This window comes from Antennarius striatus, chromosome 23 (genome assembly GCF_040054535.1).
Source record: "Antennarius striatus isolate MH-2024 chromosome 23, ASM4005453v1, whole genome shotgun sequence".
Taxonomy (NCBI): Eukaryota; Metazoa; Chordata; class Actinopteri; order Lophiiformes; family Antennariidae; genus Antennarius; species Antennarius striatus.
The window spans coordinates 8,610,590-8,632,500 of NC_090798.1; the positions used below are offsets into that span (position 1 = coordinate 8,610,590).

At 41.3% G+C, this 21,911-nt stretch overlaps 1 protein-coding gene across 1 annotated transcript in view; it reads left to right on the forward strand.

The window, feature by feature from the left end:
* The first annotated feature begins 1,271 nt into the window (after positions 1–1,271).
* The window catches only part of ppp2r5b (protein phosphatase 2, regulatory subunit B', beta), a 43,964-nt gene continuing 23,324 nt past the window's right edge, over positions 1,272–21,911 (forward strand). Inside the window, exon 1 of the mRNA XM_068307864.1 lies at positions 1,272–2,495. Within this exon, the coding sequence (XP_068163965.1) occupies positions 2,303–2,495 (193 nt within the window). The 5' untranslated portion in view covers positions 1,272–2,302. The remainder of the gene's footprint in view (positions 2,496–21,911) is intronic.

The following is a 21,911-nucleotide window of genomic DNA, read 5'->3' on the forward strand; positions in this document are numbered from 1 at the left end:
AGTGTGCCGCAGCATTCAGGAGCACATGTTATAAATGAGCTCTGATAATGTTGGTTTTATGTGATTATTAAACATTTGTTGACATGCCCTATCTTATTTAACAAAAAAGTCCATCAGCTCATTTTAAAAGTAACCCATTCGTTTTTACAGGGCCTATCCCTGTTTTACAGCATGTAAAACATTTCATCACAGGGCTGACGCATACAAAAACAAACAACACTGACATCCACACCTACAAAAGACTTTTAGAGCCATCAGTTCACATGTAATACCTTGCCCTAGGTTGGGATTCAAACTCAGATCCATTTCGCTGAGGTAATGGTGCTAAACACTACTCCACTGTACAAAGAATAGGTCACATTTAATATATTACAGCATGACAAACTGTCCATGTCATCTTGTGGCTCTTTATGAATAACCTTGACCTGTGCTCAATGATCATAAAAATGTTCTGCCGCAGTCTTTCTGCCTTTACGTGTCCCTCAATCTCAGCCTCGTGGGTCCAGGCGTTAGCGTAGAAGAAGTAAATATTGGTGCATAATCTGCATTGTGGGCGCTTAGTAAAATATTTGCAGTGACTGTCTGATAGCTCCATGATACAACTTGCTTTTCAAATATGAGATTTTTTCACTTTTTTTCCTTGATGTCTTTCAGTAAACCAATATCTCAATTCAAAGGATGCATTCTTAAGAACTGAAGTAAGTCAGTGTTTTCAGATACCCAAAGAATCTGGAGGAATGACAAAGAAAATCATACAATATGTTTTTACAGTTTTTTGATTAAATAAATAGTTCTGATTAGATAAATTTACTGTTTGTGAAAATATGTTTTGAACAGTTTCTGTAGGAGGAGGACTGATGCATCATGCTGAAAAGAAGCCTCCTATAGTGAAGCACAGTGGTGGTTCTCTGATGCTACTTTATTTCCCTGGAAACCTCCAGTGTGTAGAAAGCAAGATGGATTCAAGTAACAAGTAAAGCTGGAATATTCCCACTGTCCGCAATGAATGGGCTAAGATTTCCCACCAAACTGCCAGAAATGCTTGTTAATGATTATTCTGTGAATAAACCAAATCCACTAAGCCAGAAAATTATTTATTCTACGTGCAAAAGAGAAGCGAAAGATTATTAAATGTCTGGGAGTGGATCAATCCAGATAAATCTGTCTTCTTTTATTTTGAAAGCCAGCTCCTTGGTTTCCTGCGTGTCTCCGGTTCACTCCGTGCGTCTAACAGCTCGCTCAGACATTGTAGGACGACCGGATAACGGGATTCGAGAAGGGGGACAGGAGTAGAACGTGTCAGTCTGACAGCCACAGACGATCTGCTATTGTGTAACACAGGCCTTCCATTTTTTTTTATTTTTGACTGCCAGGAAGGACGGACGCTTTCATTTTATTTCTCTATTATAATCTCCTTTGCGCACGGAGGTAAGAGACGGCGCAGAGGAGGGAGGCTCGGTGCTGCGTCGGCCGGTGGACTGGACATGTCGGCACCGTGAGGGAGCGTTTCTTTCCCCGCCCTGACAGGCTTCGGTGGGAGGAGGAGAGCTTTGCGCGGAGGGTAAAACATCCACTGGAGAAGCAGGTGTGGCCGCTTTGACGGTTGAGCGAAGATCAGTGATGCGGCATCCGAGGTGGGCCCAGATTGATGATTTTATGATATCATCAACATCTTCATCCTCCAGCGGGACCGATCACTGATTCTATTGATAAAGAGCAGCATCGAGGAGCAGAAGGAGAAGAAGAAGAAGCTTTAACCCTGGTTTGTTGGTTTTATTCGGATGAACAAGAGGAGGCTTTGATTTCTTCACTTTAACGAGCTTTGTGATAAATTAGAAATATCCAGATTTAAACCAATGACTTAGTGTCTGTGTGTGTGACGCCAATACAGCAGCAGAAGTGTGCGTGTGTGCGCGTGTTTTCGCGTGCGTTTGTGTGTGAGAGATCGAGGAGACGCGCCTGTCGGAAGCTACTCCTCCACTGGGATGATACACAAGCGATTTTTCATCTGTGCGTAAAAAGCAGAAGAACCAAGGATGCTGCTGCTGTTGCTGCCAGTCCGGCTTTGATAGAGACGAGGAGACACAGGACATTCAGAAAAGACCTTCTCCCCCTTTATCTCTTACCCCCCTGCCCTCTTCCTCCTCCTCCTCCTTTTCCACTACATCACCCCGAAGCATCTACCCATCCGGATCCCTCTTCAACCCATCTGTGATTCAGAAAGCCACCCACTCCTCCATCCATCCTTTTTCTCCATTCATCCCGCAAAAAAAGCGTGTAATCCCAACTACCTGCAGCTATCATGGAGACCACCAAGCTTCCTCCATCGAGCCCGTCCTCGCCCACCACCAGCTTCTCGGTGCCGTCCGCGGAGAAGGTGGACGGCTTCCCGCGCAGGTCGATGCGCAGGGCCCGACAGAGGAGGTCCCACAGCTCGTCCCAGTTCCGCTACCAGAGCTCCCAGGTGGAGCTCACCCCGCTGCCCCTGCTCAAAGGTGAGACACCGCACAATGGCTGCCGGGAGTGGATGTCAGAGGCATGTATGGTGAATTTACCACAGGTGGTGAAACGTCCATGTAGGTCACTGTGTTGTGTTTTCAATATCAGTTGATCGGCAATGCAGGTAAGGTCGATTTGGTATCGATGGGGTGAGAGATGACTCACTCTTTCTAATTGATAGAGGTGAAAGATCAGACAGGAAGTAGTGTGCTTGTTGCGGTTTTCGCTTTAGGGTCAGATCAACATTCATTTTCACCCACTGTTTGATGTATTTTTATTTGTTTTGTCTAATCAATGATCCTAACCTACTGAAATTGATTTTACAGTTGTTGAGGACAGAAACATTTTCTGTTGAATAACTGAATCACATGAAAACTATTCTGCATCTTCTTATTGCATGAGAGAGCTCAGAGTAAATCCTGTAATAATTATAAGACAGAGTTAAGAAATGACAAATTTGTCTTATATTTATCAGTAGCAATAATCAACTCTGCTACTGTACAGACAGCACAGTAATCGTTTGCATTTAGAATGGCATTAATAGCTCTGTCAGGGGCCAACAATCTTATATGTGTCATCTAATACCGGAATGCAGCAGAATAAAGATCAGCTCCTGCAAATAGATGTTTAATGCAGCAGATACAAATCATTATCTGAATCTGCACCACATTATATATATTCAACTATGTGCATATTTTTAATGTACAAGTTTACTGAAAATTGAGTATTTTATTGTTTCCATGTCCACCCTCCCTCAAAGTTTAGGGAAATCAGTTTAGCTGTTTTTGCTTAAATCGGGATAAATCTTGAAAGACGGCCTAAATCACAATGTGGATCCACATCAACGTTTAAAGACTCCGGCACCATTTTATAGCCTCTATTATAGAAATCTCAGGACTAGTCTGAGAAATGCTTCTAACAAATGAAGCAATCAACCAAAAAGGCCAACTAACAAATAGACATGTGTGAAATTATGACCCCCTTAGTGGATTTAATTAATACATTATGGAATCTAATTGATTAAACTGCTTTTTTGGACGATGAATGGGTTTGTCCGAACATTGAAGCTCACATTGAGTGGTGGGAGATGTGAGAACTAAGAAGCATCTCACCAATTAGGAGGCCAAACCACTGAGGAGGGTCAGAAGATTTTATCTTCCATAAATGCAGTCAGAGCTGCTCTAGTTCTAGCATTTATTTCACACAGTTGTTATGTAAACGTCAGTGAGAGCTTTTCTCATGTGATGATGATGATGATGATGATGATGATGATGATTTTGGCTGTCTCTCTGTTGTGTTTTAGAATGGTTGGTTTACACAGCAAGAAACTCTGAGTTACCTAAGTTACTTTGTGCCATCTGTGGTCTTTCATTTTCAATAATGTAAAAACAGACCTGACAATTTTGTCCAGGTAATGATTCTGATTTGTGATAAAATTATAATTTACATGTGAAAAGTTTATATTTTAACACATGAAACACCTTCTTTTATCAGAACAGTCAAATGTTTTTGATGCTTTATCATTCAGTAAACACAAGCTTGATGTTGTTGAATCATCCATTAGACTCTGTTATACATACACTACTACATTTTTGTCTCTAGGACCTCAAAGAAATCTTTGTCTTTCATTTTTTATTTCTGAATAGCCATTCTTTCTATTTCCTTCAGGTCTCCCTCTTATTTATATTTATTATCTGCTTTTGTCACATGGACACATTGTAGGCTCCTATATATGTTTGCTTCTGACCCCTCTATATAAGGTTAGTCCTGCTTCCACAAAACCTAAAATTGCTTCCCATCCTATGAAGAAATGACTTTCCTGTCCTTACAGTGGGTAGATGGTGTGTGTGTGTGTGTGTGTGTGTGTGTGTGTGTGTGTGTGTGTGTGTGTGTGTGTGTGTGTGTGTGTGTGTGCTCAAATGTTTTTACACATTATTTCTTTGGCTTTGATTCTCTCCCTGGCCTGTGGGTCAGGGTTTTGTGCAGAATAATGAAGGAGGGCCTTCATTGCATCTGTGCAGGTACTCTTTTCTCCATGCATGTGTGCCGTAGCCTTAATATGTTAAAGTACCAGTTTGCATGTAGCTGCTGCACTGCAGCTGCGCTTTTGCCGGATCCCCAAGAGGAACTTATTGAAAGATCCTACAGCAGAAGCAGGAGAAATGTCTGGTGTGGTGAAGTCTGTGATAGACAGTATGTAGGCCAAGTGTAGAGAAAGATGTGAATATTTTGTCCCCATGGGAATCACATTTCCATTTAAAAGTCCTCCCTCTGTTAGCTTACCTCTTTCAATTTGATGTTTCGAATGTAAAAAATACAGAAATACATCAGATCTGCATTAAAGACCTAATGAAAAAATAAAATATGGTAAAATCTATCTGACAGACATGAACACTGATGAGATATATAAGTTCAACATGGTAACATTCTGTGATTATGGATCAATTTTGTTGTATAATGCTATAGACTCCTTTTATTCATTTCCTTTCGGCTTTTCCCTTCAGGGGTCACTACAGCGAATCAGTTGCCTCCATCTAACCTTGTGTTAAACCCGGTCTAGGAGTGCCTGAGCCATAACACAAACAGGCCCCATCTTCTCCAAGTCCTAAGGAGCCACCAGACGAATGGTTAAAATAAATAAGGAAAATCAGAGTTTTTATTTACAAGAACCAAATAAAATGTTGAGCTCACTTCAGTTTGGACTAATGCCAAAATAACAATCAAAACGAGATCCTATCTGCAGAAGAATAATAATTCACCTAACAGAAAAACAAATGACAGGATCTAACCTTCCTAACTAAATTAAACAGGACAAAAGTATTACCAAATAAACCAGCAGTCCAACCCTACTTCTCAACCTAAGCAGTTCATACAAAACGATATGTGGCTGGTTGGAAGATGGAGAGGATGAGGATCCGCTGCCTGATGCCCTGCTACTATCATTTTGGATCCTTATGGCAGTCGTAAGGCTTTGGCATAGTCAATCAGGAGAGGGAACAGGTGCGCTCCCCCAATCACTGTAGAGTGATGGCACAGGATAATCTACATACATAAGGAGCAGACAGAAAAACAGGGATAAAAAGGACAATCCCAACCCACATACGATGCTAGTCATCACACCCTGTCCTTTGCATCCTCTTTTCTCACACCAACTACCTTCATGTTCTCTTTCACTACATCCATAAACCTCGTCTTTGCTCTCTCTAGGCCTCCTGCTTGGCAGTTCAAAACTCAGCATCCTTCTACCCATGTATTCACTATCTCTACTCTGGACATGTCCAAACCATCTCAGTCTGGCCTCTCTGACTTTATCTCCAAAACCTCTAACATGTGCTGTTCCTCTGATGTCCTCTTTCCTGATCCTATCCACCCTGGTCACTCCCAAAGACAACCTCAGCATCTTCATCTCTGCTACTTCAAGCTCTGTCTTCTGTCTTTTCCTACTGTCTCTAGACCAAACAACATCACTGGTCTCACCACAGTTTTGTAGATCTTTCCTCTCATTTTAGCTGAAACTCTGCTATCACACATCACACCTGACACTTTTCTTCATCCATTCCATCCTCCCTGTACACGCTTCTTCACCTCTCTTCTACACTCTCCATTGTTCTGGACCGTTGACCCTAAGTACTTAAAATCCTCCACCTTCTTGATCTCTGCTCCCTGTAATCTCACTCTTTTACTTGGGTCCCTCTCATTGACACACATGTATTCTGTCTTACTGCGGCTAACCTTCATTCCTCTCCTTTCCAGGACAAACCTCCACCTCTCTAGCTTCACCTCCACCTGTTTTCTGCTCTCACTACAGGTCACAATGTCATCTGCAAACATCATAGTCCATGGAGATTCCTGTCTAACCTCGTCTGTCAGCCTGTCCATCACCATAGCGAACAAGACGGGGCTCAGAGCTGATCCCTGGTGCAGTCCCACCTCCACCTTGAACTCCTCTGTCACACCTACAGCACACCTTACCACTATCTTACAGTCCTCATACATGTCCTGCACCTCTCTAACATACTTCTCTGCCACTCCAGACTTCCTCATACAATACCACAGTTCTTCTCTGGGCACCCTGTCATAAGCTTTCTCCAGATCTATAAAAACACAATGCAGCTCCCTCTGGCCTTCTCTGTACTTGTCTATCAACATCCTCAGAGCAAATACTGCATATGTAGTACCCTTTTTTGGCATGAAACCATACTGCTGCTCACAAAGGCTCACTTCTGCCCTTAGTCTAGCTTCAACTACTCTTTCCCACAACTTCATTGTATGGCTCATCAGCTTTTTTCCTCTGTAGTTGCCACAACTCTGCACATCTCCCTTGTTCTTAAAAATGGGCACCAGCACACTTTCTCTCCATTCCTCAGGCATCTTCTCACTATCTAAGATCCTGTTGAACAACCCAGTCAGAAACACTACTGCCACCTCTCCTAGACACTTCCATACCTCCACAGGTATATCATCAGGACTGAGTGCCTTTCCACTCTTCATCCTCTTCAATGCCCTCCTCACTTCATCCTGACTAATCTTTGCAACTTCCTGGTTCACAACAGCCAGCTCTTCTAATCTTTGTTCTCTGTCATTTTCCTCGTTCATCAACTCTTCAAAGTACTCTTTCCAACTTCCCATAACACTAATGGCACCTGTCAATACACTTCCATCCCTATCCTTAATCACCCTAACCCTTTGCACGTCCTTCCCAGCTTTGTCTCTCTGTCTTGCCAACCTGTTTAGATCAGTCTCTCCCTCCTTACTGTCCAACCTAGCATACAGGTCCTTATAAGCTACTTGATTGGCCTTTGCTACCTCTACTTTCACCTTACGCTACATCTCCCTGTACTCCTGTCTACTCTCGTCAGTCCTCTCAGTGTCCCACTTCTTCTTAGCCAACCTCTTTCTCTGTATACACTCCTGTACCTCCTCATTCCACCACCAAGTCTCCTTATCTGTTTTCCTTCCAGATGACACACCAAGTAGTTTTCCTGTCATCTGGAAGCACCTCCTGACCACCCAGAGCCTGTCTTAACGCCTTCCTAAAAGTCATGCAACACTCTTCCTTGCTCAGCTTCCACCTTTTTGTCCTCTGTTCTGCCTTTACCCTCTTCAACTTCCTCGCCACCAGAGTCATCCTACACACCACCACCCAATGCTGTTTGGCTACACTCTTGCCTACCACTACTTTGCAGTCACTGATCTCCTTCAGATTACACCGTCTACACAAGATGTTGATGGCCAACTGGGAGAAAGAGACAGATTGAATCAGTGACATAAGATTTACTGACATGGAGCTTGAAGTACCATGTCAGTACTTAAAACCCCATGTAAGTCATGGAGCTTGAAGTACTGACACCATCCTCTCTGGAAGCCACTAGGGGTGCTGTCAATACTTCAAGCTCAGTCATGGAGCTTGAAGTACTGACAGCACCTTTGATGGGACACAAGGATGCAACCAGAAAGAAAATAAATAAAAATAAAAATGCACAAATTAAAAAATAAAAGTGGTAGAAAGACAGAGAGACTGACAGAGGTGGAGAAACATAACCAGAGCGAGTGGTAGAGAGACAGCGACACGGGAAATATAATCCAGTTACTAATCTGTGGTAGTTCGTACTATGTAGAGGAAACTGCTGGTGAAGCAAAATGTTTTGAATGGTGTTCCAGTAAAAGCAGAATGGAATCCATCATATAAGATACTGTTTTTCATCATCAACAGACAGAACACAATGCAGCAAATAAAGTATATAAAAGATATTGCAAGTCACAGGTTTGTAGAAATTAGAATAAATAAACAATTTCATGATATTTCCTCCTGGATTGAACTGAAGGTCAGTATATACAGACACTCCTCAACTTCCATTTTAGTTACATTCCGAACGGCCAAACGTAATGTGAAAATGAATGTAAGTTGTTACTGTACGTTCCAGTAATGTGTGACCGTTCATACTGTATGTACATCCGTAAATTCTATTACCGCATCTTATAAAACACTCCTAAACCATCAATTTTAATAATCACTTGTAGACTTACGCTTTTGACCAACCATATTTGCTTAAGGTTACAAATACGCAAAACATATATATGTAAACACAGAGATCACAGATACACAACGTCTTAACACAAGGGTAACACGTGATGAACTGGGAAGAGGCAAGGCTTATTCAGTCTGTCGTTTGCGCCATGTAAACAATGGACACAGTGTCAAACGTAAGATCGTTTGAACGTCTTGTAATACGGAGAGCGCGCTAAACTCAAAAAAACACTCACAAAATTTTTTTTTTACAAAATTATTTTACAGTCTGTTCAAACGTAAAATCGAAAAAACGTAAAAAGAATGAACGTAAGTAGAGGAGCATCTGTATTTATTATCCAGTTTCAGTTCTGTTCCTGACCTCTGGATGATGTGACCACGAATAGCCCACGAACATCTGAATAGCTACCTATCAAAATCTCTTAGTGTGAAAAAAAGATCAAGCAGGTCCAGAGGTGAAGTGTGTAGGATCCAGTACCCTTTTAGTCCTTTTTATAGTTTTGGTTGTACACACATACCCATGCAAAGACATTTTACCCATCTCCAGACATAGTACTCTCGGAGTGGACGTTCTGTAGTGCAGTACTGTACAGTTTCTGTCCTTTTGTTTGAAGCTTTGTTTCAGTTTTCCTGATCATTTCATCATTTCATGGAAGCAGCACAACAAACTAACTCTCCTTTCAGCAAACATTTATGGTTTCTACATTCAGACACGGATGGTGTCACGGATGGTGTCTAAAGATCAACCAATACTTTTACCAGTACTCTGCCTTAAATAAATTCCAGTACATATATTTTTGGTACTCTACTCTTTCTGTTGAAATTACATGTCATTTCAGTAAAAAAAAAAAGAAAAAAAGACTTTAAATGTTACCAGCGTTGCTTCAAAACAGTAAGCCAGTAAGATCAGACTCTTTATGCTTTATTTAATGTGGATAATTATATTAAAATTAAGAAAATTATGGAATATCAGTATATTATAACATTAGACTAAAAATGTATGAAAGGTAAATAAACTACACAACACTCAGACTGTCTCTGCCAAGGCAGCTTAGGTTTCCCATTATGTCACACCTACACCAAAGTCACGTTAAGTCAGTTCTTTAAAATAGACACAAAATCACAATATAAGTGAAAAAGAGATGGAGATAAATAGAGAGTGAGAGTGAAAGAGAGACAATTTGTAGTTTTTATAATAACTACTAAAGTTACATCTTTGATAATGATAGTAATGATGATAATAATAATAATATTAATAATAATGATGGTAATGATGTGTCAGTGGTAGTTGACCATGATCTCAGTGGCAGACTTATTTATGGTGAGCTCAATGCATCATGGGAAGTCCCTCAGCAGTTTAGGCCTGCAGCAGTATAGCTAAGTGCTAGCCTAAACTAGCTAAATGTTTTAAGCTTACGCTAAATGTGAAATTGGTGCTTTCTAAATGTGCTGGAGAGTCTTTAAAAACTTGTCAGGAGAGTCTGAAATTTACACGAGTCCCACGCTACGATGTGGAGCATCTCTGTCTGCTGGAGGGAAGGTAATTCCTGTGGGTGTTGCAAGGTATGCTGCTAATCTCCTGCTAATGTAGTTCAAATTCAGCAATGATACCAGCCTCGCTTTTACGATGGCCTGGACTGGCCAAACTGAGTTGAATCCATCTTGGATGCTCATACCAGATACTCTTGTACTTATGGTCGATTTACCAGAATTAATTATTAAGTTGGCTCTTTGCACCCTTCAGCTTGTCTTCCGTATCTACAGCTGTCTGTTGAACTATAGAGCAGGATAGCAGCTCAGTACTTGTTTCCAGCTGCAGCTCGTCTATCCCCCGAGGCCACAGACACGAGCTGATGGGCCTGGTCATATGTGTTGTCAATCAATCAATCAATCAATCAAGTTTTATTTATATAACGCTTAATCATGGCAACAAACATTTTTTAAAAAACCCCGACTGAGCCATCCAGAGCAAGCATAAGCGACAGTGGCAGGGAAAAACTCCTGCGTTGAGGACGAAACTCTGGGCAGGACCCAGACTCTGGAGGGCGGTCATCCGCCTTGACCGGTTGGGCGGAAAAGAAATAAAATGAAGATAAGGACAGGGTAAGAGAAAGAGAGACAGAGAGAGAAAGTGGCAAATAGGCCAGTTGGAGTCAGTGTCTTTATGGTTTTAGGTAGACTATTTGATGCAGGCGCTGAATTGGGGACGAGAAAGTCAGGCTGCGTTCACCAACTCCTGTGTTGTTGCCTTCAATACATGTTCCCCATCATATAGTTGGTTAATTCAAGACAAAATTACAGCTGCATGGTGGCACGGAGGAAGAAAGCCAGCAGAACCCCAGCTGATAGTTAGGTGAGAGGTAATACTTAGGGATGGGAGGAGCAGGTCCACAGCGGATGAGTGGATGAGGGGTGAACCTGAGAAAACCTGTGAAAACATAGAGCACAGAGAGTCCAGGGAAGAAGTTGAGTTAGTCAGGTATGATTAGAGATTAGGAGAGAGAGTTCGGAGAGGAGGAGTAACAGAGAGCATCAGAGAGAAGAAGGAGGTGTGAGGAACTCAGTGAGTCTTGATGTTGAGTCTCCAGCAGTGTAGGTTTATAAGAAAAAGAACTTAGCAGCGTAAGCTGCCTTAATTGTAAAATTTTTGAAAAAGAAATGTTTTAAGTCTAGTTCTAAATAATGACAGGGTGTCTGTCTCCCGAAATGAGGAAGGGAGGTGGTTCCACAATAAAGGGGCTTGATAGTTATAGGTTCTAGCCCCCGTCCTACTTTTGTAGATTCTAGGAACACCCAGTAGGCCAGTATGTTGACAGCGTAATGCTCTACATCGATTATACGGAACTAAAAGTTCCTTCAGATAGGTCAATGCCTGGCCATGAAGGGCTTTGTAAGTGAGGAGGAGTATTTTAAAATCGATCCTAGCTTTCACAGGAAGCCAGTGCAGAGAAGCCAACACAGGAGAAAAATGATCTTGGGTACTGGTCCTGGTCAGAGCATAAGCAGCAGCATTCTGGATTAGTTGAAGTGTCTTCAGTTAATTTTTGGGACAGCTTGAAAAAAGTGAGTTATGGTAATCTAGTCTGGAAGTGATGAAAGCATGGATTAATTTCTCTGCATCATTAGAATATGCCTGATTTTGGCAATGTTTCAAGGCTGTTCTAGAAACTTGTTTTATGTGGGTGTTAAACAACAGATCCTGATCAAAGATGACACCTAGGTTCCTCACAGTGGTTTTGGCCTCAAAAGTGATGCCATCCAAGGCTATTACGTCACTGTGCATTACATCTCTAATGGTTTTTGGGCCGAGGACAATGACCTCAGTTTTACCAGAATTTAGATGCAAAAAGTTATTGGTCATCCAATCTTTAATTTCTTTGATAAACACCTGTAATTTGCCCAATGGATTGTCTTCATCAGGTTTAATCGAGAGATACAACTGCGCATCATTGGCATAACAGTGGAAGTTGATGGAGTGCTTCCTTATCAAATTACCTAGAGCAGTGGTTCTTAATCTTGTTGGAGGTACCGAACTCTGCTGGTTTCATAAGCTCACTCACCGAACCCTTCTTTAGTAAAAAAAAATTTTTCTTCAAATTTAAGACATATATATATATATATATATATATATATATATATACATATATATATATAGTATACTGTATATACCTATATATATATACTGTATATATATATATAAACATATATACAGTATATGTATACATATATACACATATATAACATATATATATATATATACTGTGTGTGTGTATATATATATACCTCTATATATATCTCTATATCTATATCTATATGTATATATGTGTGTGTGTATATATATAAATATAAATATATATATATATATATATATATTTTTTTTTTACTGGTGTATTTAATGAATTGTGCATTAATGTCACGTTTTTCAAAGAACAAAACCAAGACAGTGCATGAAATCACATGAAATGACCTACCTGCAAATCAGTGTGACTTCTGTTGTTATTGAGAGACCAGTTTTGATATGCGTGGCTTCACCTTGGCAAGTGCTACTGTTATGTCATTTTCACAGTAAAGTCTGTTTCTTTTGTTTTCCATGCAGCTAAAGGAACTGTTCCTTTATTTTTGCCAGTGCGAGACTAGAGTTGCTCAACTTGACATTGCAAATCATGCAGAACGCTGACTCCCATCACGTTCCATTATACAGTACATGTAAATTCACATTGCACATATTTGTCCGACCACTTTTTTTTGCTTAGCATAGCTTCTATGAATTAAAATATTGAGAAAGCAATCAGATGACATAGCATTATGACAGGCATAAATCGACTACTGAGTGCTCAAAATCCCATGTAGCACAGGTAGGCTAATGGATGTAGCGTGATCACCTGCAGCCAGTGATGGCTAAGAGGGGCGTGTCATCACGAATTGACATGATGTGTCAAACATACACAGTGATTTGTGTGTGTTTGACAAAAAAACCTGACACATCGTGTTGGGTGTTTTGCCTTGACCTCCGTCTCCGCCGAACCCCTGAGACCGACTCACCGAACCCCTATGGTTTGATCAAACCCAGGTCAAGAACCACTGACCTAGAGGAAACATGTACAAGGTAAACAATATTGAACCAAGAACTGAGCCTTGAGGAACTCCGTAGCTAATTGTAGTGGACTGGGAGGAGCCGTTATTAATGTTAACAAACTGGGAACGGTCAGTTAGACAGGAACCACATCAGTAACCACAGCAGTAACCACATAACCACATCAGCGCTAATACCCTTAATACCAATTTTTTTGTCCAGTCGTGCCAATAGAATAAGTGTGGTCAATTGTGTCAAAAACTGCACCAAGGTCCAAGGGAACCAGTATAGAAACAAGTCCTCTGTCTGAAGTAGTTACAAGTTCGTTGCTAACCTTGACAAGTGTCGTTTCTGTACTATGATGTTCCCTAAAACCTTACTGGAAATTCTCAAATCAACTGTTGGATTTAAGGAAATCACATAACTGATTTACTCCAAGATCTTAGATAAAAATGGGAGATTTGATATGGGTTGATAATTATTTAGAACAGGAGGGTCCAGGTTAGGTTTTTTGAGAAGTGGTTTGATTACAGCTACTTTAAAGGACTGTGGTACATATCCTGTTGATCATGACAGGTTAATTATATTAAGGAAGTGGTTGCTAAGTAAAGGTAAGGCTTCTTTGATGAGTTTTGTTGGAATTGGATCTAACCGACATGAGTATGATTTAACTGGGGAGACTATTTTAGTCAGTTGACTGATCTGTTTTGGAGAAAAGACATCCATAGAACCAAAAGGTTCAGGAGTCAGATGTTTGTTTTCTGGATCTAAGGGATCTAAAGGAGGACTAGAGTTGGTGGAGGACAGGACATCATTAATTTTGTCTCTGATGAGCAGGATCTTATTATTGAAGAAATTCATAAAATCATTGCTGTGGAGACTTGATGGAATACTAGGCTCATATGCACTCTGGTTCTTTGTCAGTCTGGATACAGTACTGAACAAGAGTCTGTAATTGTTTTTATTGTCCTCGATTAATGATGAATAATAGGCTGCTCTAGCGGAACAAAGTGCCTTTCTGTATTTATGTAAACCAGCTTGCCATGTAGAGTGGTGTTCTCCTAGTTAAGCAGAACGCCATTTCCACACAAGTTTTTCGGGAATGCTGCTTTAATTGGTGGGTATGAGAATTAAACCAGGGAGCTTGCATTCCCTGTTTTATAGTCTTATTTTTTAGTGGAGCAATTAAATCTAAGGTTTTTCGCAGAGTCTGTTGTATTGTCAACAAACGCATCAATTTGAGATGGCTAACATTAACTGACTTCGGGAAAGGACCGGCTATGTAATTCAGCTGTGGGATTAAATTAAGCATACTTGGGATTTCTTCCCCGAATTTAGAAATATAGTGATCAGGTAAATTTCTAGTATATAAACTATTTTTGCAGGAAGGAAATTAGACAATAGCCAAATGTCAAAAGTTATCAGGCAGATCAGAGAGGATAAGATTTTGTGGAAAGACAAGTAACTCTTCAATTTCAATCCCATAAATCAAGTCCAGACTATGCTTAAAATGGTGAGTAGATTCCTGTACGCACTGACTAAAGCCTATGGAGTCTAGTAACGACATGAATGCACTACTGAGGCTATCATTACTGTCGTCCACGTGAATATTGAAATCACCAACAATAATGACCTTATCAGTTTTAAGAATAAACTAGTTAAGAAGTCGGCATGTCTCCCCCACTTAATAGTGCCATCGCCAGGAGGCTAATCAGGCTAACGTTTCATTTCTGCCCAATGTACAGTCAGCAGATCAAGAAAACTCTCACAAAGATTCCAAAATTGTTCACAAGCCAAAAACTATTTGCAGAAATGTAGTTCAGGAGAACACGAGGCTTGTCAAACCTACTGTGTCTGATCCTACAGTCAAACAAGAAAGCTTTTTCCCAGTTCTACATTTTAAAACAGAGGTTACTTTGAAGATGGAACGAAAAGCAATACAGTATATGTATGTACCGTTAGGATATGCCACAGTCAATATGTGATCAGCTTTGTCTGACCATTGTGGATTACATTTTAATTTTAGTTACAGTAGGGATGAATCATCCAGGTGAACATTTTCTCTAAACAGTGTTGCTGTAACTGTGAAAAGGCGTCCTCTTGAGAAATAAACACCAAATTCAAGGATTGAAATTACATTATTACTGTATAAAAATACTGGCGTGGCCTTTAAATGTTATGATGACAGGATGAAAGATTTCTCCCATTTAATGGTGGTAGCATCATCTCCGTGTGATGAGATGTATAAATGTTGTCCATCAGAACAGGTAGAAATGTCATGAACTCAATACAAGTGGATCTGGGGGCAGCAGTGGTTCAGCATTAGAGCAAACGCTTTATGATCAGATATCGACGGTTCGATTCCTGCTCCCCGCTAGCCATCCTTGGAGTGTGAGCTGACAGCGGGAGGTGCCGAGGCGCCGTTGAGCAAGGCGCCATCCCTCCCACATGCTGCACCAAGAAGTTGCGACCAATCACTCTGCCTCCCACTGTGTGTGTATTAATTGCATGCTTACAGGCCCCTGGTGTTTGTTGTGTTTGTCTCAGGGGCCAGCACTAACAAATACTGTAAAAATGCATCAGTAAGAGTGAAAGGATAATTGGCACACCGAACATTAATTGAGCGAGGGACATGGAGAAAAAGCCTCTGTTTTTGGCTTGATAAATGTAAAAAAGTTAGGTGTTTAATTTGTCCAGGAAACACACAGTACAGTGGAAAATGAAGCAAATTGGAAGCCAGAATGGAACGGAGAAATACATTATATTTTGGCTACAAAACCCGCAGCAGGGGTTTAGTAAAAACAGCTTTTATTGCTTTGTGGAATACTGTAGCTTTAAAAAAACGAAAAAGTGATTTTAGCTCTATGCAGCAATGGTGGGATATAGGCAAATCCATCCATCGAAGCCAATCAAAAGTCTGTGTCTACAGTACACTCAAAATATTTCGGGTGCCTTGGTTAGATCTGTCAGAGATCTGGAGAGACACGTGGAAGAACTTCAGACTTAGCAGAGTCCACAGGAGAAACTGGGCACATTACAACCCTCAAAGACCAAAAGCGTGTTTTAGTTTAGGGCTGGGCATGCCTGCCAAGGGCGCCATGGTACGTGGTAAGTTCAATAACATTGCTCTGATGGATGCTCCCTCTCACTTTTTCTTTTGGCTGGAGAGAAAAAACGGACAGAGGAGGTTGATCCAATCTCTGCAATCCATTGATGGTATAGTGCTGCAGGACAGTGCAGAAATCTGTGGATACACCGCAGGTTTCTATGAGGAACTGATTCATTCTGAGTACACTGAGAAACCTGAAACATTGATGACATTTCTCTCCGGTCTGCCAAAGGTGTCAGTAGACAGTAACAACTGTGTAAATGCTGACATCACTCTGCAGGAGCTGTCTGTGGCCCAGCAGGGGATGAACCCTGGCAAGTCTCCTGGCCTAGATGGCCTGCCAATTGAGTTCTATAGAGAACTCTGAGCAGTAATTGGCGAGGACCTGTTCTCCGTGCTCAAGGAAAGCCTGATGACAAATCGGCTGTCCCTGAGCTGTAGGAGAGTGGCCCTCAGAACATCAGGAACTCTGGCGGCCAGTGTCCCTCCTCTGCACAGACTACAAGTTCCTCTCCAAGGTCTTGGCCAACTCCTTAGGGTTGGCACAATTCAACTAAATTAAAAATAATCATGGCTCTACCCCTCTATTTAGATCTACTTCAGAATTTAATGGTTCCAGACAAGACCACTTCCAGCCAGACACTCATGAAGCTGACCTGTAATTAGCTAAATGGTCAAGTCTTATCAGAAAAGTAAAAAAAACCAACATGAATAACTCCACCCATCAAGTGGTTTTAGTTTAATCCTGTGAACAGAGTTAAGAATTTGAATAAATTGACATTATTTAAACTGCTGTGTTGTAATTTTGAGCTTATTTCAGTACCGAATATTTGTTCTAGACAATAGTACTAAATCCCTAGAGACGGTTGCTTATTAACTTTCTTTCGCTCATGTTCTGCTTGTCGTCTTCATCCCCGCAGTCCACATCAGAGTAAATCACCTCTGTACTATATTCCTGTCTTTGAAAACGGCACAAACATTATTTAAAACATGTTTAATATAAACCAGGTAACGGTGACACATTGCCCTCTTTGCTCTGGACCTGAAACCTCAAAGTGTTGATGTAGCCAAACGTATTGTAAGGAGGGCCAGATTTGATCATGTGAAAGTAACCTTGTTGCTCTGGTAACACAACAACAGACAAACTACTGAAACTAATGTGAAAAGTGAACCTGAGCTCTGGATCTCAGGACGTTTGGTAGGTCTGGTTAGAGAGACATGGTAGATATGTCTGAAATGTTATGTTGGTGGGAGTCTTGATCAAGTTCATAACAAAGTCTGTTCACACAAATATGTGGATTCAAACAAACTGCAGGTGTTCTTATATGCAGGTGGCATTTAGTGTCAGACTGAAGCTCCATCAGCTCCATCGACTCCATCAGCTCCAACAGCTCCATCAGATGAAGTGGAGTCTCATCAGGGTCCACGGTTAAGGAAGAGCGGATTAAAAACATTTCCTTTTCAATAACGTAAAAATCCTGAAAGTCGTCATTGAACTCATCAGCGATGGATGTGATGACGACTATGCACCACTCTGCACACCCACATCCCCACCATGACGTCCCAAAGGGCTACAAATGTGTGTCTCAGGACTTTGTTAAGGACTCTGTGTTGTTTAGTGTCTCTGGAAAAGTTGTGGTTTTGCCCCAAATGCTGTTATGTGGACAACTATTCGGCTCACTACTGCATCTTTTCCTTGAAGGCTGACATTCAGAGCTTTTAGATGCTTTGTTATGTTAACCAAAAAAACCCAAGCTGCCATCCATTCTGTTTGACAGTTTTTGCATCGGTTGTGCCTTTTCATCCAAAAACTGTCCAATTTTCCTTTCAAGAGAAAAACCATCACTACAGTGTGGTTATCCTGTCAACCCACCTCACATCGCTGTGATAGATTACATCTTCATATTCAGCCTCTGCTTGAATTCATTTTATTTTTCAACACAGTCACTCTCTGATAGCTTGTCATATGTATTAGTGTAGGGCGGCACGGTGGCGCAGTGGTTAGCGCTGTCGCCTCACAACACGGCGGGTCCGGGTTCGATTCCCACTCTGTGCGGAGTTCGCATGCTCGCCGCGTGGGTTCTCTCCGGGTTCTCCGGCTTCCTCCCACCTCCAAAAACATGCGCTTCAGGTTGATTGGCCAGTATGTCTTTGTGTGTGGCTCCGCGGTGCACTGGCGTTGTGCCTGGAGTGTCCCCCACCTCACGCCCTGTGACCTGATACAGTGGCAGTTCATGAAAATTAATGTATTAGATAGATAGATACTTTATTAATCCCGGAGGAAATTGCATAAAATTATCTAAATTTACGCTAGAAAAATACACGCAGAAACATAGAAAAAAAACCGCAAAATTATGCAAACAAACTCGCTCTGAGCAGAGGAAACTGCAGCCTGCTCGCGCATGCGCAGAGTAGTGTGATAACCTGGTGTTTCATCTGGGTGTACCCCTGCCTCTCGCACATAGCCAGCTCCAACTGAACTGAACATCAAAGTGCGGGCTGCGAACACCTGCAGAGCTCTCTGCGGCGACAACCCCTCCCAAACAAGAGTACCGCCATCACGCACTGTGGGCTATAATTGGTCCATTGCTCAGTCTTCTTCTTCTTTGAAGATTTATAGCAGTGGACAGACATCTGTTTTGTGACACTGCCTCCATGAGTTTAGAAAAGGAACTGCATGCTGGATTTGCGCTCCATGTAACACATTTTTAGACAAAACAAAGGGCCCACATAAAATTTGATCTAGGGGCCGTGATTGGCCTTACATTATACTATTAAACCAAATACAGCCTCCTTCAAAATGCCAGTAAACAACATGTCTCTTCATTAAAAACAGTATAGTGGGCATTTGCTAAATGCACTAGTAAAGACGCACAGTTGTATGGGAGAGTACCCCATAATCGTAGTATCCCCACAGTCTTGGCCAAGCCCCCACCGTCTCTGGTTTCTGTCACAATGTTCACTTTTCCAATTACTGAAGGAAAAAATTGTCCAAAAAATGATATTTTTAAAAATTTGTAATCATTCCAAAAATATCCTCCTCATTGACTTTCTCTTAGCTCCCCTCTGTGTCAGTTGTGCCCTCATATCCCGTCCTTCTAGAAACTCCCCGTCACTGTCAGGTTTTAGACTGTGACATACTGTTTGTTATGTTGGTGCAGGTTCAGTGATCCATTTTATCATTATCAGCGGAAGTAGTTACTCCTGACAAGTAACCCTATGTAGCTCAGCAGGAACCCACTCAGGTTTCTATTGTTCCTTAAGGCCACAGTGAAACACTGTAAAAATGAATCATTGCCTTTGCAACACAAACTAGAACCAAGGCAGTCAGAGACTGCAACATCGCGCGACAACCGTGAATTTCTAAATTTTACCCTGACCTACTTTCACAGATGAAAGCACTAGCTTTGATCTATGGTCTTACACTGGCCTTCTCCCTCGTCTTTCTATCTTATCTGATAACTAAGCGTAAAAAAGTTTAAATTTCACTTTGACCTAGTTTTGTCAATGTCAAGGTCATCATCTCATTCTAATCCCCTTTGCCGCCCTAGTAATGTGCTTTTTGTTTCATCTTTGTATCTGCAACGGTTGTGAAGATATTTGATGGACGAACGGATGGATGAACACACGAACACTGAAAATTACAATACATCACCACTTTGAAGTGGGATGTAAAAAAAAATCACTCATGAAATAGTTCACGTTTTCCTTTTTCTTTGGCCAGCATGAAAATCTAATACTAATGAACATATATAGGGTTTGTTTTGACTGTACTGTCACCTTCACACACATGAAATGACTGAGTGTGTGTGTGTGTGTGTGTGTATGTGTGTGCGCACGCAAATGTGCATGTGTGTGTTTGATGCCAGCTGGTCAGGCCTGGTATTGTGTTACAGGAGGACTGGAGTAGTTTGTGCTCTACGACAATTGCAGAACAATTAAGAGGGAGAGTGGATAAGGAAGCGAGGGAGGGGTAATGAAAAAAATGGAGGGGTTGAGGAAAGGAAATGACTAAACATTAAGTTGACAGCTGGGGGAAGGAACATTGGTAGGAGAAAAGGGTAGAAAAAAAAAGCAGAGGATATCAAAGGGGAGGGGAATGTGCTGGGGCTCAGCAGTGTGGTATCTAATGTACAGTAAACCTTGAGACAGGAGTTTAATCCATTCCGTGATTGATCCACCAACATGTGGAGAAGAAAGAGTTACAGTCCCACCTGATGATACATCCATCTGTCACCACGTGGTAAAGAAGGACATCTGGTCTCAGTTGATGTTGTATCCATTTGCCAACATGCGGAAAAGAATGAGGTCCGGTCTCTGCTGATGTGGTATCCATCCGTTAACATGTGGGAAAGAACAAGATCCGGTCTCAGCTGATGTTGTATCCATCCACCAAGTAGTGGTGGTGTCCTGATGCACGACTCGAGATTTTCTCTTGTATGTTGAACAAAAATATGGACAGAGTGACGAGTCCTCTCTCAAATTACTTGTATGTGGAGCAGCATATCTCGAGGTTCTATTTTATATCCTGCGCAGCTCACAGCACATCTGACAGTTTCATATTCAGGGGGGTTAGAAAGCAACTAATCTGATGTTGAGGATGTCTCTAGCTGGGATAACCAGCTTCCATATTTGTTTACTCCGTTCTCCAAGATGTAGTTATCTTTCACAATGCAATCATTGCTTCAGAGGAGATTATTAAAAGCTAGAAGTCATAAAACTCCTTCTGTAGTCAGGGGAACTTTTAGATAAAAGATGAATCATAGCCAGCTTTACTTCTATGGAGGGTAAGCAAGAACAGAGAATACAGTACAGAATGAATCACAGCAAAACTCAGCTTCTCTCCGTTCATTATGCTGTGGTGGAAATGTGTATTATTAGAATCAGTGGATTATTTAAAGATGGGCTCAATGCGCTACTTAATCTTTTGCAGTGACTTTGCCTTCTCACACTGGCCTTTGGGAAAGACAAAACAGGACTTTTTTTTTTCTGCCTGACCTTTGAATAAAAACATTCTGTCACATTTTGAAATCCCCTGCCGCTGAAATACAAAGTAAATTCCAGGCAGAGGTCTTCAACTGTCATTGTGTCAGTCAGGTACAACTCTCATATTAAAAACTGACATTTTCAGGTGCTAGCTTTAAATAATGTCTTTTTTCACTCTAGTAGGGTTTCAGCCTGTAAAAGCTACAGTTAAGTCAACACTATCCAACATCAGTTAGCTAACATTGACTGTTCTGTCAATATTGACAAGTAATCGCATTATAAGCTTGTTGTAGCTGTGTTAACAGAGGACTGCCTTCTTACACGTCCAGCAGACAGAGAACATGAGTTTCTGCTGTACTTAATTTGTTGTCTATGAAGCTCCTTTCTTCTCAATCTTCTAACACCGTTTACTCAAAATTTGAGGTTCTGCAATGCCGTTTTTCTGCCTTTCTAGCTAACTAACTTCTTGACATTGTCAGAGAACCAACAAGGCTGACGCGGCAACATCCCGCGACTTACCCTGACCTATAGATCAAAGCTAGTGCATAGGTAGATTAAAGCACTAGCTTTGATCTATGGTCTTACTCACACTAGCCTTCTCCCTAGTCTTTCTATCTTATCTGGTTCCTGAGTGTACAAGAGTTGAAATTTGACCTTGATCCATTTTTCTCAAGGTCAAGGTCATCATCTCATTTTCATCCCCTTGCCACCCGAGT